The sequence below is a fragment of the Pinus tabuliformis genome, chromosome 2_2, assembly GCF_031772625.1.
Source record: "Pinus tabuliformis cultivar Carrire ecotype Pingquan chromosome 2_2, CPIR1, whole genome shotgun sequence".
NCBI lineage: Eukaryota > Viridiplantae > Streptophyta > Pinopsida > Pinales > Pinaceae > Pinus > Pinus tabuliformis.
The window spans coordinates 740,950,563-740,963,413 of NC_142300.1; the positions used below are offsets into that span (position 1 = coordinate 740,950,563).

A 12,851-nucleotide genomic window follows, 5' to 3' on the forward strand; every position below is an offset into this window, starting at 1 on the left:
AAGGAAACGTGGGTGGTCTTTTTAGAGGATTTAGGGAGAGAAGAAGATATATATAAACTGTTTAACATCTGAAAACAAGTGAATAAGAGTGTCTATGCTAAACTTTGTTGATAAGGAAAAGCGACCCTAGGAAGCGGTTGGTGTAGTAATTAACAAACCACAATCTAAACCCTTGGTGGGTAGGTTTAATCCTGAAACTGCAATCATAAATTTCATACTCAGCAAATGAGTCAAGAGGCGAGAACCTCCCTGTTAATACTAACCAGAACGAGGAGGGTAGAAACAAAACGATACCGGTTCATAACATTCATTGGGTACTATACGGATGTATGGTATGGCGAATAACACCGATTATCAAAAATGCACACAACTCTTACAATTAATAGGTGGATACGTAGGCAAGTATTAACATATACAGTATATAAAACATAAGGAAATTCTCTGCCGCGGTTTGTAACCGTCAGGCCACAAAGAGCTGCGAGGGGAGGAAACCCCATAACAAGTAAACCAGCCCATCAAGGGTTATCGTGCACGCAGATAGGAAATACTATGCAGGGTGGGGTTCCACAACTATTTTGACAACAAATAATTAATTGAGAACCTTGCATATCAGATTTAATCATCAGATATAAGCATGGGGTAGTAGTACGAGAAAGGAACCAAAGATGATAAGCACAGAGAAATGAAACAGTGCCATACATTTAAACATTCATTTCAAATTCATTTCAACTATTAAATTGAATAATAGTCTGAAAAGGGGCTGTTATGTTCCACTAAACTAAACATTTAAACAGAAAACAGGTATGAAATCCATATCTACACAGTTGTACATAGCTTGAAATCGTCATTTAAGAGAAATTGGTGATAACTCTGTGATGATGGGTTATACAAATAAACATTGCAAAAGATAGTAATTAACCAAGGCGCCTATAGCAGCTACACCTAAGAGTTCCAGAGAGTGCTTCGTGGCACCTGGTAAGCTCACTTGATATAGCCTGGTAGGTCCCGAAAAGGTCCATGGGGGATAACAAAATATACATAAGCTACATTAGAACAACACTTTTCAACCAGTGCCAAAGAACTTATAACAAAACCCTCTGCCAAGTAGAAAAGGGTACAGGTCTCAACCCCAGTAGCTCGTGGCTGTACAAGAAAAATCACTCTGCTAACTCAACAATCCACCAAACCCTCGGGACTCGAAAGGCTGTGCAACAGAACCAGTGTAGCCAAGCATCTCATATTCAAATCATCTCAAGAATCAACTCGTTCAAAAATTAACCATATGGGAGCAAACCCTTACCTCGGTTTCTTAAGCAAGGAAAACCAGTGAGATGTCGACCTCGTCGCCTAGCTTGAGGTTCTCATACGTGTGAGGAAAGATCTACAACTAGTTGCACACCATTATGATTATGGTTAGCAGGTAAAAATGGAAGCGTTCAGCAGAAAAACAACTTCAGATATGAAAACGTCGAAATGTAGTAAAAAAAAAAAATATACTTGGAATTTTCTATGTGATAGAGTCACCATATGCTCACGCCGAGTGGTTTTCCAAATTGTTCCAAGGTCTGGTGACAGACAGTGTAGAACTACAGAAAATCATGAGGAGGAGCAGAGACGGAGCCAAACAGTGGAGGTGATAATGCAACCCGGTAACCAAATGACGAATGAACCAAACCATGTAAGGGTTGTACCATCGGATTGTGACCTAGCTCATCCTCCATTGATGTGGCGATGGGCTACAAAAAAACTTACTTGGAGTTGCTCTTGGTCAACGGACATCGGGACGATGTTCAATTTTAGGAGGGGGAGATGTAATGCCCCAGGAAGATGTAAATATTTGAATTTACTGTGGTTAAAAACTGAATATGACATTGTTAACTGTTTTGGAATTTAATAATATTGTTATTATTTTTTTTATAACATAAGAAATGTTTTTGGAAAATGTTGGCAACTTCTGAATGGGAAGTTGGGAGAAACAGTTGCAGTGGATGCAACCCTAACTATCTCTTCTGACTGGAAAGGTTTCCAGGCAAAAGGGGAAGTTAGACTATGTTGTAGAGGACAGACAGAAAAAATAAAAACAAGAAAAATGGCTAAGTCTGGTAAGGATAAGATAGCCAAGCACTAAGTGCAGATATCTTGCCAAGGACAATGGTCCTGCAAGAGAGCACGGGGGGAGATTTTGGTCCCGAAAGACGAATCTCAAGGTTGGGTCACAAATTGAAGCAGGAGATAGAGGAAAGCTCAGAATCTGGAAGGCATTGCGAGTGGCCGAAGTTCCAAGGAAACAAAGGTGAATAGTTCAGTGAAATAAGCACATTGTCATTCAAAAACAGGTACCAAACAAAAAACTCTAATTCTTGTGCTTGATTAAATTCTGTATGATTCTTTGAAATAAAAGAAAGAACTGAAGCAGAAAGAAAACATTAATCCTATGTACAAAATTAACTCTGTAAGTATTGTATTATTCTTTGAAATAGAGGAAAGAATTGTAGCAGAAAGAAAACATTAAGCTGTTGTACAGAATTAACTCTATAATTAAAAATGTACCCCTTAATTAAAGGAAACATGGGCAGTCTTTTTAGAGAATTTAGGGAGAGAAGAATATATAAACTATTTAACATCTGAAAACAAGTGAATAAGAGTGTCTACATTAAACTTTGTTGATAAGGAAAAGCGACCCTAGGAAGCGGTCGGTGTAGTAATTAACAAACCACAATCTCAACCCCTGGTGGGTAGGTGTAATCGTAAAACTGTAATCATAAATTTCATACTCAGCGAATGAGTCAAGAGGCGAGAACCTCCCTATTAATACTAACCAGAACGAGGAGGGTAGAAACCGAATGATACCGGTTCATAACATTCGTTGGGTACTATATGGAGTTATGGTATGGTGAATAACATTGATTATTAAAAATGCACATAGCTCTTACAATTAACAGGTGGATACGGAGACAAGTATAAACATATACAGTATATAAAATGTAAGGAAATTCTCTACCATGGTTCATAACCGTTGGGCCATAGAGAGCTGCGAGGGGAGGAAACCCCATAACAAGTAAACCAACCCATCAAGGGTTACCGTGCATGCAGACTGCCAAGACTATGCTGGGTGGGGTTCCACAACTATTTTCACAACAAATAATTAACTGAGAACCTTGCATATCAGATTTAATCATCAGACATAAGCATGGGGTAGTAGTACCAGAAAGGAACGAAGGATGATAAGCATAGAGAAATGAAACAGTGCCATACATTTAAACATTCATTTCAAATTTAGTTCAACTATTAAATCAAATAACAATATGAACAGGGACTGTTTTTTTTCCACAGAAAAAAACGAACTTTTTTTTATAAGAAATAAAAAAAGTTACATGCAGATGAGTTAACATTCTGTAATGACCGCCTAATAACTAGGCCAACCCCTCTAAAGAGAGACAACAGCGCACCTACAGCGTGCAGCAAGTTAGAACAGACTAAAACACTCGGCCTAGACAGCCGAACCAAAAGCAGAGAGATATTAACAAGTTTGATCTGGGTTCTGCTGGGCCTCCTTTCAAGAGGAAAACGACCCACACATGCAAAAACCAGCATCGTAGCCACCCAGCTCAACAAAAAGGAGCAGAAATGTATCTGAAAACAGTATATAAACCCGAGTTTTTCTATGACTAACAGTTCAAGAAACAGTAATAGAAAAAAACAAACTATCGTCTGAAAACAAAAGGATGGAATTATGGGTATGGAGGGAGGTCCGACACACGGATCTGATCCTGTATCTGTTCAGCTATTCTCCACGAGCCCATATCTTGTTGTAAACCTGCCTTAGAAAGCCCATCTGCGACTTCATTGAATTCCCTGTATATGTGTTCAATGAAAAAAACATTAAACCTCTGTTTTAAGATTTGTATTTCTTCTAAAAGAGGCAGCAGCATATAATTTTGACATCTGTACTTCCCAGTAACCCAGTTTATAACATTCAATGAGTCTCCATAAATCTGAATGGTGAGGATGTTCTTTTGTATAAGCCAGCACAGCAGAAGCTTTAGAGCCGAGAGCTCGGCAAAATTATTTGTGCCCGTTCCAATGCCAACCGAGGCCTTAAGAGAGTGAGAGTTATTGAGATGAATGCAGATCCCGGCACCCACGATGTTGTTTTGAGCAGCCCCATTGAAAAAAGCCCAAGGGACCCCTTCCCGTATACATGGGGCTGACCTCTGTTTTTGATTTTTTTCCTCCTCATCCAGTGGGATGCTGTCAAAAATGGCAATGCTCTGAATGGCCACCGCAGTCTCGGGTGATAGCTTCTCGCTGAATATGCTGCGATTTCTTGCAATCCAAATACCCCAGCATATGATGGGGGGTAAAATCCTCAGATTCCTCCCCTGAAAGTTGTTCCACCAGTATTCCCAACATGCCATTAGATCGACCCCTTCCCATTTTAGCTTTGTATTCAGAAGCTTTTCCGCCTCTAGCCAAGTCTGTTTGGTGAAAGGGCAAAACAGAAAGAGGTGGTTGATGGTTTCTTCATCCGCACAACACAGAGGGCATCTGCCAGGTCCCTGTTTAAACCGGCCCTGAAGAACATCCCAGGATGGAATTTTGTGATTTAATGCACACCAGAAGAAGATACGAGCTTTTTTTGGGCACTTTAGCTTTAACAGGGACTTTGACCACCAAGCAGGAAGGGTCCACCCTTTGTTTTTCACCAGAAAAGAATAGCCTGCCTTTGGGGAGTAAAGCCCAGAATCGGCATGTGCCCATACCAGACTATCTGGCCTATCCAATATTCTGACATTTGATCTTTTCAACTCCTGAATATAACGCTGCCAATCATCACCCCAAAAAGCGTTTAGGCCAATATCCTCTCCAGCCTTCCAGGCTTGGCCCCAAATAGAAGTCTGCTCCAAATTAGCTATCTGGTTTAATCTAGTTATGCCTAAGCCTTCCAAATGAGCAACCAATTCCGGATGTAGGGCAAAATCTTCATTGCAACCCACCCATGGGTCTCTGCCAATCCTCAAGCACTCTCCATTCCCAACCCTCCATGCCAGTCCTCGCTCAATTATCTTGAAAGCCTCCGTGGTGGCTTTCCAGATGACCGAACAATTCCTCCCTTTCTTATTGGGCTTCCTTATCCAATCTTCAATCGGAGTGGGATCAATATATTTCCTAGTAACCACCTTCGTCCAAAGGTTCTCTGTAGTAATGATACGCCATCCTGCTTTTGCAGCTAAGGCCTGACTAAAATCCACAAGGTTTTTTAGCCCCCAACCACCCCATTCTTTTGGCCTTGCAATTTTGTCCCAAGCCACCCAAGGGAGTACAGTTTCCTCCTTGGACCCAGACCAGAGAAATCTGCTGCAGAGTTGTTTTATTTTGTGGAGTATTCCTTTGGGTATCCATGTTAAAGCTGCCCAGAAAACTGGTATAGCCTGTAACACGGAGTTCACCAAAGTTAATCTTCCAGCCCTCGACAGCCATTTATAGCTCCAGTGAGCGATTTTCTGCTCAATTTTCGCAACCAACCAATTCCAGTCTTGCTTCCTGTAGGAAGATGGCTTGAGCCAAAAGCCAAGATATTTAAAGGGATGCTCCATATTACAGGTGCCAAAGGGCAGCTGGGTCTCAATTGCCATCTCCTCTTGTCTACTGAAGCCTTCAAAAATCAACTGAGACTTTCTATCATTAACTTTGAGCCCTGTTGCTTTCAGAAATAGATCTAGAATAGACTTTAGCTCTAAGATTTCGGTAATATTCCCATTTGTAAACAATAAGATATCATCAACGAAAAGCAAATGGGTAATGAAAAGGTTGACAGCAACCTCCAAACCTTTGATCAAACATGTACTTTTTGCCTTTGAGATAAGTCGACTAAGACCTTCAGCCGCAAGAAGAAAAAGCAGAGGGGAAAGTGGACACCCTTGACGAAGTCCTCTTTGGCTTTTGAACAAACGGGAAGCAGCACCATTTATCAGAACAGCAAAAGTTACATTTGTAATGCATCCCATGATCCATCTAATGAAACCAGCTTGAAAACCAAGGTGCATCAAGAGCAGCTTGAGATAAGTCCAGTTGACCCTGTCATAAGCTTTTGCTAGGTCAATTTTTAGTACTGCTCCTTTTTTCTTTGCCTGCCTGAGGCTATGTATTGTTTCTTGAGCTACCCCTATAGCCTCATGAATCTGCCTCCCATCCAGGAAACCAAATTGTTCCTTGGAAATATGGCAGGAAAGGATAGGTTTCAATCTAACCGCAATAATCTTTGCAATAATCTTGTAAATGGTGTTACATAGGGATATAGGCCTAAAATCTTCGAAAGAACCAGGATCCTCTTTTTTCGGAATGAGAGCAATGAAAGTTGCATTGAATGGCCCATAAATTTCCCCTTTTAATCTGGACTCCTCCACCACCTCAGTGAGTTCTGCCCCAATGGATTCAAAGAAATGGGTGAAAAGTTCTATAGTCCATCCATCAGGACCAGGACTTTTGTCTTTAGCCATAGACTTTATAACACCCTCAACCTCTTCTTTTGTCACTTCCCTGAAAAGGTCTTCTGCCTCCTCTTCTTCCACAAAACGGGGGAAAGCCTGAGCAGTTCTGATGATTTCTGGTAAGTTGATAACCCCTGGATCCGCAAAAAGGGACTGAAAGTGATCTTTCCCCATATTGGACAACTCTTCAAAAGAAGAAGCCTCTCTACCTTCCGAGTCCCTCAGCTTCCAAATAGTGTTTGCATTCCTCCTCCTTTTTGCATAGTTGTGAAAGAATTTTGTGTTTTCGTCCCCTGCTTTTAACCAGATAGCTCTGCTTTTCAGCCTCCACTCTTCTTCTTTATCCAGTAATATCTTCGCCCTTTTCTTTTCCAACTCCAATATTTTCTCTTTTGATTCCGAATTTGCATATGCATCAGTCTCAGGTTCTTCAAGGACCCTCAAAGCTTCATCAATGCTTACTAAAACCTCAGATTGTTTCCTTCTTCTTTCAGATGCCCAATCAATGGTTGCTTTTTTCAGTCTTTTTAAATTTTCCATGAGTCTCCCAGCTAAACTTCCCTCGTAATCCGACCTCGGATGAATCCAAGTATCATGGAACAGCTTTTTGAATGATTCCTCCTGGAGCCAGTGGGCATTGAATTTGAAAGGCGAGGCCGGCTTTTTAGGGGGTTTTGAGAATTCAAGGAGGATAGGAAAGTGATCTGAGTTTCCACCTTCCCCGACCCACTGCCTGAATAAAGGAACCAAAGCTGCCAGTTTTTCGCTGATGAGAAATCTATCCAACCTTTTTGCAATTCTATACTCTCCAGTCCTCCTGTTTCTCCAAGTAGGTTTGGCTTTTATGATATTCACATCAATCAGCTTATGAGACACCAGAGCATTTGAAAAGAAGTCCGTTAAAGGATCCTCCCTTGCAAGAGGTCCCCATGCTTCCGAGGAACCCATAGAGAAATTTAGGTCACCTCCAATGATGAGATTCTTGTCCTGGACTAAACTTTTGGAGAGAAGCTCATTCCAGAACAAAGCCCTTCCATGACAGGGACCATAGACATTAACAAAAGTCAGAGGGAAGTCAAAATCCTGCGAAACAACCTCCATGCCTAGTACATTTTGGAATCCCCATGAGGATATCAATTTTAATTTCCCTTTCTTAAGACCCATCGCTATACCTCCCGAGCGCCCAGATGCATCTGCAGCCAAGAACTCGCATCCCGGGAGATAGGAACAGAGTGTTGCTTCAACATCCAAGCTATTTCCTAAAGTCTCCTGAAGAAAGACGATATCAGGGTTGCATCTAGAGATGAGCTCTTTCAAAGCTAGTTTTTTAGGCTTACTAGCTAACCCTCTACAATTCCAGGAGAGACAGATCATTTGATAACCGTCTCAGGGGGTTTTGCTGCTCTAAGCGCCCCAGGAATGGTCAACTGTTTCCCATCAGCAACATCAAAGATTGCTTTCTCCTGTGTCATGGCTAATTTCGATTTCCTGCCTCTGTTCTTCTTTGAGAGACATTTTGAGGTCTCTAGCCCTAACCCTCCTACCGGTTCCATGACATCAATATGGTTTGTTGTTTTCTTACTATTGGATCTCAGGTTGTAGGGCCGAGGTACTAGACCATGATCATCACCAGAGTTTAGTGGGGGAAAATCTTCACCATCCAGATTTATGGAGACAGACTCGATTGAAAGATTGTCAATTTTATTCATCACATCATTACAGGTGTTTAACACAGAGAGCCCCCCAATACAAGTATCATCTATTATAGAAGAAAGCTTTAAGACAGAGGACGGCATAACCGATTGATTGCAGTCTTTTTCGGCTGTCGGCGGATCCAATATAGAGGTGTCCATCGGCTGGCAGTTTGCAGGGCCCATCGTCTCTTCATCCTCCTTTGGTAAATCCGTCACCGACTGATACTGCAAATCCTCTCCTTGTTTCCCCGGGTGAACAAATCCCTCAGTCTGATACTCCTCCTGTCTTTTATGCTCAACCCATTCCTCTGATTCCTTCTGAGTCCTCCTCCTTCTTCTTCCCAGCGGGCAATCGCGCGCCAAATGCCCATATTCATGGCAAAAATGGCAATGAAACGGAAGGTGTTCATAGTCAAGTTTTTGTTCTATTCTGAACTCCTTATATCTTAGAGGAATGGTTTTTGCAAGGCCTTCCTTCGGATTGAGCTTCACCAGTATTCGAGCCACCCTCTTCTCGAAAGTATGCAGGTATGATTTATCTGCATCCAAGTATGTCCCCAATACATTCCCAATCGATCTGAAAACTGAATCCGCCCAGAGGTACGGGGGTAAATTGGGAATTCTAACCCAAACTGGAAAAGCATCCATCTTTTCCGTTTCCGCATCAAAAAGAGGCGTCCACCTTTTGAAAAACACCGGCCTGTTTCCATAGGACTAGTTCTGTCCTTCGACCCACTCCATGGCCTCTTTACTCTCAAATTTTATCATGAACCATCCCTTTACCAAGGCATTCGAATTGAATGTGGCCGCCAATGATCCTGCCCACTGATTCTCCGCCCATCGTCTAAAAGCAACCCCAGACACAGCCTGACCTCTGATTCTGCCCACCAGAGTAATCCCATCCACATCTAGCACCTCCTCGACCTGCATATCCATCTCCAAACCCACTTATTCGAATTCCCTTGTCTTCAGAGGTCTTGATTTTTTCCGCTTTCCCCCTAATCTTCTACGCTCAGAGGCGTCGGATAAGTCATCGTGCTCCCGCGCTTGCTTTTCCACCCTCCTTCGGCTTCCACCATCCGTTCCATCTGCATGATCGATCCTTTGCTGAGTCTCGGCCAAACCCTCAATCGGGTTGACATCCTTCCCTTTCCCAGTCTTTTCTTGACCTAAATCCAACCCTTCTCCCAATAAATGTTTGGGTTCCCTGACTGCTTCCCCAACATTCGGCCGAGAGGAACCCCGTTCCGGTACCTTTGGGAACAGGTCCCTAATAACCTCTCCCAACTGAGATCTCTTCCCAGGATCTGCCACAGAGGATTTTAACCCCCTAACAGGCCTCCAGACTCCAACGTTTTGGACTGAATTTATAATGTCTTCCAAACCCCCAGAAGGGGAAAAAGCTTTGGATGGAGAAGAAAGCTTACCCGACGGCGGATTTGCGATCCGAGCTTCACCAGATGGCTTCGCGACCAAAAAGGGGTCGTTCGCAGAGTCTTTCCCCGGAGCACCCAACAGCCCTGACAAATCCCAGCTTTTTTCCGGCAGCAACTCGGCCACACATGAGATACTGGGTATATCTCCTACGTCCGCGCCAGTTCCAGATCTTCCTTTTTTCTTTCCTAAAGCCTCGCCGAGAGCCTGAGCAGCAAATTCCCTTCCCCAAACAGTTATCAAATCTTCTGTCGAGGGTTCCAACTCCAGAGCTTCACTCGGGTTTACCATGGTTTTTGAGTACAACGAGGAAAAGCTTTTCAACCACAGCCCGAAACCGACTCAAGACAAACCGCTTACAGTTTGAGATCCTAGGGTAGCAGCTGGCCAGAGCAGCGTGGATCTCCACGAAAGTTACTGCAGGGTAAAAAGTCTTGAAACCGCTCCCGTGACCAAGATAAGCCCAAACGCCAAACCGCTGGTTGAAAAAAGTGGTTTCATTCCTAGCTGTCGCCATCGACTACCTCCACCCTGAAAGATGTACTGTCGACATCTGCCTGCTCCGTACCTGAGTGTCGACTGCTGCGATCAGACCTACCTAGGCCTAAGGCCTAGGGTTTCAGGAACGAAACCCTCCCCTAACATTCTCTCTCTTCTGCAAATTCTTCTATATAAATATGTGTTATATGCACATGAGTTATATATTTAATTATCAATCATTGTGAGATGGATGGTGATGAACAGGGACTGTTATGTTCCACAAAAATAAATATTTAAACAGAAAACAGGTATGAAATCCATATCTACATAGCTATACATAGCTTGAAATCATCATGTAAGAGCAGTTGGTGATAACTCTGTGACGATGGGTTATACAAATAAACGTTGCAAAAGAGAGTAATTAACCAAAGCGCCTCTAGCAGCTACACCCAGGAGTTCCTAAGAGTGCTTCATGGCACCTGGTAAGCTCACTTGATATAACCCTGTAGGTCCTAAAAAGATCCATGGCATATAACAAAATATACATAAGTTACATCAGAACAACACTGTTCAACCAATGCCAAAGAACTTATAACAAATCCCTCTGCTGAGTAGAAAAGGGTACAGGTCTCAACCTCAATAGCTCGTGGTTGTACAAGAAAAATCACTCTACTAACTCAACAAGCCACCAAAACCCTCGGGGCTTGGAAGGCTGTGCAACAAAACTAGTTTAGCCAACCATCTCGGATTCAAATCATCTGAAGAATCAACTCATTCAAAAATTAACCATATGGGAGCAAACCCTTACCTAGGTTTCTTGAGCAAGGAAAACCAGTGAGATACTGACCTCGTGGCCTCGCTTGAGGTTCTCGGATGTGTGGGGCAAGCTCTACAACGAGTTTCACACCATTACGATTATGGTTAGCAGGTAAAAATGGAAGCGTTCAACAGAAAAACAACTTCAGATATGAAAATGCGAAAATGCAGTAAAACAAAAAAAATATACCTGGAATTTTCTATGTGATAGAGTCGCCATATGCTCACGCCGAGTGGTTTTCCAAATTGTTCCAAGGCCCGGCGGCAGGCAAAGCAAAACTGCAGAGAACCATGAGGAGGAGCAGAGCGGAGCCAAATGGTGGAGGCGATAATGCAACCCGATAACCAAACAACGAATGAACCAAGCCATGTAAGGGTTGTACCATCGAATCGTGACCCAGCCCATCCTCCGTTGATGTGGTGATGGGATCAAGGTAAACGACTAAAGATAGAGGAGCCTACTTGTGCCACGTAGAGGCCAGAGCAGGGAGAATTAACAACGATAGCCAAAGCCTTTATTTCAACAAGTACAACATAACCAGAACATATTCAATGAAATTGCCAAGTGTAACAAATATCTACTATGATACTTATCACAAAGAGGCGGGATATTTCTAGGTACATATGGAGTTAATGAATCTAGATCCTAATGTACCAGTTAGCAACACCACCATGAAACAATAGTTTCGTTGCCAGAAAACTTCACTGATGACTGGAGTAGTAAAAGAGTGCAGACATATTAACTCTATAGTGTTATTTAAAAAAAAAAATTACTGGGGTATTTTTTGGGAGACATGACAGTTGGTATCAGAGCCCAGTTACAAAACTGAGGCCTCTAGGAATGGAAGGTTGATTATAGAAGACAACACATACAATTTATTTTGACTTTATTTGTGCAATTCAAGAAAACAGTGAGTATGTTAACTTTTATCTTTCTATCACCTTTCTTTTTGTTAAGAACAGAATAGGAAAATCAGAAGACTGCCAGTATGAGAAGAGTGGACAGTGCGTCACGCAGGTATGTGATGGGTCAGGGACCTATACCTGGTCCTGAGAGAAACCCCGAGCTATGGGTACAACTCGGGGAGGAGGCTCACAATACAAATCAAGCTATTTTTGAGTCAGTGTAGGAATTGAAAAATGAAATGGCCCAGTTACGTGAAGATAATGCACAACTAACTATGGAGCAAGAAAGAATTATAAAAATCCTATCCGGAAAATAGAACCAGCCGCCAGCTAATCCCAGTGTGGAGCAGCAAAGAATGTCAGAAGAACAGAATCACCATATAGAACATGAAGGATTAGAAGAGAGGGAGGAACGATCTGATAATGCATCCAAACATCAGACATCAAAAAGGCAATGGATAGAGTTGCAAGGGGAATTTCGTAAGATTAAACCCCCATACTTTGATGGAGAATAGGAGGAAGCAGCTAAGGCATGGTTGATTAATATGAACAAATATTTCCAGCTATATGAATACCATCGCAACCTCAAGGCACGGTTGGCCATTTTCCAAATATAGGGAAAAACCACCCTGTGGTGGGAAGAAGTTAAGATCGTAAGAGGGGTAAGTGAATAGACCATAACCTGGGAGAGATTTCAAAGGTACTTTAAGGAAAGATACATGACCAAGCATTTTTATGATGAAGAGGAAAGAGAATTCCATGAATTGTGGTTGGGGCAGCAGACCATGGACAAATTTATCACCTGTTTCACTTCCTTGCTTCGTTATGTGCCTTATATTAGAGAGGAAAAAGCTAAGGTGAAAAGATTTTTTAGTAGTTTACCTCTGTATATGTGGGAAAGTATTGAGTTTGACAATCCAAAGACAATGGATGAAGAAATACGTAAAGCCAGGATTTGCTACCAGCAGAGTAAACAGAAGGGGGAAATCCCTGGTAAAATATGGAATGATAAGAGAAGTAATAAGTCAGC

The 12,851-nt window shown here is 42.3% G+C and overlaps 1 protein-coding gene across 1 annotated transcript; it reads right to left on the reverse strand.

The window, feature by feature from the left end:
• Positions 1-3,731: 3,731 nt before the first annotated feature.
• LOC149194792 (uncharacterized) lies at positions 3,732-8,833 on the reverse strand. The gene is made up of 2 exons (XM_089407797.1): positions 7,904-8,833; positions 3,732-7,760 (listed from the first exon to the last, which is right to left on the reverse strand). Exons 1-2 carry the CDS (start codon positions 8,831-8,833, stop codon positions 3,732-3,734), a joined length of 4,959 nt encoding a protein of 1,652 aa, XP_089263923.1.
• Between the last annotated feature and the right edge of the window lie 4,018 nt (positions 8,834-12,851).

Coding starts and splice junctions, on each gene's coding strand:
- LOC149194792 (XM_089407797.1), bottom strand. CDS start 8,833: ATGGATGCTTTTCCAGTTTGGGTTAGAATTCCCAATTTACCCCCGTAC. Junction 7,761..7,903: donor AACAGTTGACCATTCCTGGG/GCGCTTAGAGCA, acceptor GTCTTTCTTCAG/GAGACTTTAGGAAATAGCTT.